Source organism: Panthera leo, chromosome C1, assembly GCF_018350215.1.
Source record: "Panthera leo isolate Ple1 chromosome C1, P.leo_Ple1_pat1.1, whole genome shotgun sequence".
Lineage (NCBI taxonomy): Eukaryota > Metazoa > Chordata > Mammalia > Carnivora > Felidae > Panthera > Panthera leo.
The window spans coordinates 16,618,201-16,622,394 of record NC_056686.1 but is presented as its reverse complement, the minus strand read 5'-3'; the positions used below and the strand labels follow the sequence as shown (position 1 = coordinate 16,622,394).

General features: G+C 56.4%; 1 protein-coding gene across 1 annotated transcript; it reads right to left on the bottom strand.

Annotated features, from left to right (window-relative positions):
* Positions 1-178: 178 nt before the first annotated feature.
* On the bottom strand, positions 179-3,459 carry C1QA (complement C1q A chain). The gene is made up of 3 exons (XM_042951485.1): positions 3,362-3,459; positions 2,295-2,464; positions 179-989 (listed from the first exon to the last, which is right to left on the bottom strand). The coding sequence occupies exons 2-3, from the start codon at positions 2,455-2,457 to the stop codon at positions 415-417; spliced, it is 738 nt and encodes a 245-aa protein (XP_042807419.1). The 5' UTR covers positions 2,458-2,464; positions 3,362-3,459; the 3' UTR covers positions 179-414.
* Positions 3,460-4,194: the final 735 nt, after the last annotated feature.

Sequence of the window (4,194 nt, the reverse complement as noted above, 5' to 3'; positions counted from 1 at the left end):
ATAATATGCACACGGTTGGACAACCGGTAAGGGGTGGCCCTAGGTCCTAGGACTCCCAGGACCTGCTAAATACCTGCTGTAAAATACAAAACGCAGGCCTGCCTCGTAAGCACTCCGTAACTGTCGTCCTTATGCTCCCTCCCAGTGCCCAGTGTAGCAACTCAACAGACGCTCAACAGACATGGCCTCAGGTATTTATTGTAGGAAGGGTTCGAAGAGATCAATCTCCTTACAGCGTGCAGCCAGCGGTAAGTTCTAGGGGCCCCGGGAGCCAGCCCTCTCCCTTCAGACAGCTCAAGCAACAGCACCCCCAGGCAGAGCAGACCATAGCAACCAGAGAGGTGGAGTGAGCGGGCCAGAGTCACACAGAAAAGGAAGCATGTGAGGCCAGGGTCGGGAGGCTCCTTCCCTGGTTCAGATGGATGGGAAGACGAGGAAGCCACTGAAGACGCTGTCCACCTCAGGGCCCTGGTAAATCCGGCCCTGGGCGGGGTCTCTTTCAATCCAGACCCGATCGCCGCGCTGTAACTTGAGAACCGTGCTCCCGGACACCACCTGGAAGAGTCCCTTGCTGTTGGCGTCACAGAAGCCCAAGGAGCGCTGGGCCTGGTCCCTCCCAGAGGACACGATGGACAGGCAGATGTCCCACTTGGACACCACCTGGAAAGTGAAATAGTAGTAGCCGGACACAGCACAGATGAACTGGCCCGTGTTATTGTGGTACGGGCCTTCCTGGTTGGTGACGACCGTGTCGAAGATGACGACGTTGCCACTCATTGGTGGGTTCCGCCTGATGGCCGAGAAGGCTGGCCGTGGCTGGTCCTTGATGTTGCCCGGGTTGCCCTTGATGCCTTTCACTCCCGGGGTGCCAGGGAGACCCAGGGAGCCACTGGGCCCAGGGAAGCCCATGTTGCCAGGGTTTCCAGGGGGCCCAGGGTCCCCCTGGTCTCCTTTAAGGCCCCGGATGCCCGTCCAGACGCCAGGTGCCCCTGTGGGGGAGAAAGGCCAGATCTGGAGTGAGAGTCCAGTGTTCCCTAGTCCTCAGGGAGATGGGAGCTGGGAGATGGCCCGACTGCTGTGCAGTGGAGGATGGGGGAGTGCCTGGGCCTTTAAGACCTTGACTCTGGCTGGCTGTGTGACCTTGGGCAGATGTTTCAACCTCTGAGCTGCAGCTTCTTTATCTATCAAGTGGAAAGAAGTGCAAACAGGCACTTGGGAAGCTGTCAGGTCCTGGCAAAAGCAGGACACTGGCTCGTCCACTGTGCTTCTGGCCGGCCGTGAACTCCACACCCCGCTGGGCCACTGACCCCGATCCCTTTAGGTCAGGACTACGTACAGGACGCCTGGATGCAAATGCTTGCAAGTGTCTCTGCAGATCTCTCTGGCCTGCTGCCGACTGGGAGGCTCAAGAGAATTCCCTGAGACTTCCTTCTCCCACTCTGGGCACGTCCTCCTCTCCCTTCTCCTTCACCCCCAACCTGTTTTCTAGACTGTGAGTTTCTGATGCCAGAAGGGGCTGGCAATGGGGAAGCAGGGACAGAGTTGGGTGTGGGGGGCTGGAAGGAAGCCGAAAGGATAGTTGCCATCAGTCGATCCTCTCTGTGTGCCAGGTGGGGTTATTTCTTCGGTTTACAGATGAGGAAACTGAGGCTCAGAGAGGGTCAGTAACTTGCCTGAGGTTACATAGCAAGAAAAGTCTCCTGAGTCTAAAGGCTAGCACTTTATTCGTTCTGGTAACTTAACAGCAGCCCAGGAGTGTGCACTTTTCCAAGACCTTTCTCATTCATTGCTTGTAGTGGTCCATCCTCCAGGGAAGGAAGGTGAGGCCAAAGAAAGAGGACTCAGGCGCCTGGGTGGCTCAGTTAAGCGTCTGACTTCGGCTTGGGTCATGATCTCACGGTTTATGAGTTCAAGTCCCACATCTGGCTCTGTGCTGACAGCTCAGAGCCTGGAGCCTGCTTTGGATTCTGTGTCTCCCTCTCTCTCTCTCTCTGCTCCTCCCCTGCTCACTGTCTCTCTCTCCTTCAAAAATAAATAAACATTAAAAAAAGAAAAAAAAAAAAAAAGAAAGAGGACTCAGGCAGTAAGGGGGATATGGAGGGGCCTGGCAGCCTGGGGACATGTCCAGAGAGAAGACTAGGCCCCCTCAGCCTCTGGGACCAAGTGTAGAGTGAGCAGGCATCACGTGGGGGCCCAGGTAGATTCCCGCTTCTTGGTGCCACCCCCAAGTCTCCACCCTGGAGGCCAGGCCAGGCCAAGGGAGGAGGGGCTGGGGTCCAGAGGGAGGTACTCACCTGGCTCCCCTTGCTCCCCCTTGAGGCCTGGCCGTCCAGGTCGGCCAGGCGCTCCTGGGGCCCCAGCCTTCCCATCTGGTGCTCGGCACACATCCTCGGTCACTGTAAAGGTCAGGGATGTGGCCAGCACGCAGACCACCAGCCAGCCCCATGGGGCCTCCATGATGCCACTGTGGAGACATGGGCCAGAGTGGGCATCACACCCTCACACACACCCAACTCATACATTGAACCCTACGCCCACAGTGTTCTGTACACATCCCCCCACCACCGAGGCACATACACTCCCTCGAGGGCCTCCGAAGTCTGCCTTCCACCCAGCTCCAGGGACCCCGCACATATACGCAGAACCAGAAATTTGCCCAGATACACACACACACACACACACACACACACACACACACACACACACAGCTGAGCACACCCACACAGTTACATACTCAAACACACAAACACAGCCTCTCATCCCACACCTGCACACCACGGCGAGCGAACTCAAAATCCACTGCACGCTCCTGGAGGCACAAACCGACACCCAAATAGACTCCACCTCTCACTCCCCGAGACACACACATTCATATACTCCTACCGATGATCAATCCCATTGAACAAATATTTATTGAGCGCCTACGCCTTATTTAATTCACACTCTCTCACCCAGATGGCAGAGCTGTGCATACGCACAGGGATTCACAACCCCCTGACACAACACATGTGCTCACTCCCCTACACATTCGGCCCCTTTCAGCACCCGCTGTACCCTCTACGGGGACCCCTCTGCTGGCTCCAACACCCCTAGCCTCTCCCCAGCTTCCTGTGTTTTGGGGGGGCCGAAACCTGGGAACTCTGGCTAGAGCTGATGTGTCTATATTACCACCTCCCACCGTCTCCCAAACCCAAGGAATAAAGGTCCCCCCACTCACTTATTCCGGATCTTGGATCAGTGCCCCTTGCAACCCTGTCCTGGCACAGAACCGGCTGGCAGTGTTCTCCCTCCCTCCCGCCTCGATTGTCCAGCCTCCTAGGTCAGCTCCCCGGGCCCCCACCCCCTCAGGCGCGGGCCTCACCTGCCTCAGCTGGCAGTCAGTTCAACTGGATGCTCCTGTCCTCCACCCAGGGACCCCTGTGGGACACCCAGCAGGGGTGGTGCCTGTCCGGCTGTGGCCAAGTTTCACATCCCTTCTGACTTCCCCTTCTCCTTCCCTGGACCTGCCCCCAGCATGGCCCCAGGGGTCAGAAGCCTACCAGGGACATTTTGAGCAGACCTCAGCAAGACTGGGACACTGAATGTCCTACCCCAGCCGCAGCTGGCGTGGGGGCAGGGACAGCAAGGCAGGAGTCTGCAAGGATGGAGGCGGGGGGGGGGGGGGGGGTACTGGGGGGATGTGAGAACCAGAGAGGCAGAGAACATCAGGGCTGAAGGAATTTTTTAAAAAGTCAGGAACTTGGACTGATCGTCAAAAGCTTGGAAAATACAGAAGAATACAAAGGGCAGTGTGGTAGTGATGGGAAGCTCAGTAATCAGCTTCCTAGACCTGCCACTTCCTAGCTGCCCTTGGGAAGTTACTTAACCTCCCGGGGCCTCAGTTTTCTTTTTTCTTTTAAACTTTTTTTTTTTTTTAACATTTATTTAGTTTTGAGAGACAGAGCATGAGCGGGGGAGGGGCAGAGAGAGAGGGAGACACAGAATCCCAAGCAGGCTCCAGGCTCCGAGCTGTCAGCACAGAGACCGACGCGGGGCTCAAACCCACAAACCGTGAGATCATGACCTGAGCTGAAGTCGGGGGCTTAACCGACTGAGCCGCCCAGGCACCCCAACGGGGCTTTGGTTTTCTTAATCATAAACTGGGAACGACGGATTCTACCTCATCAGATTATTATAACATTTTAATGACATAAA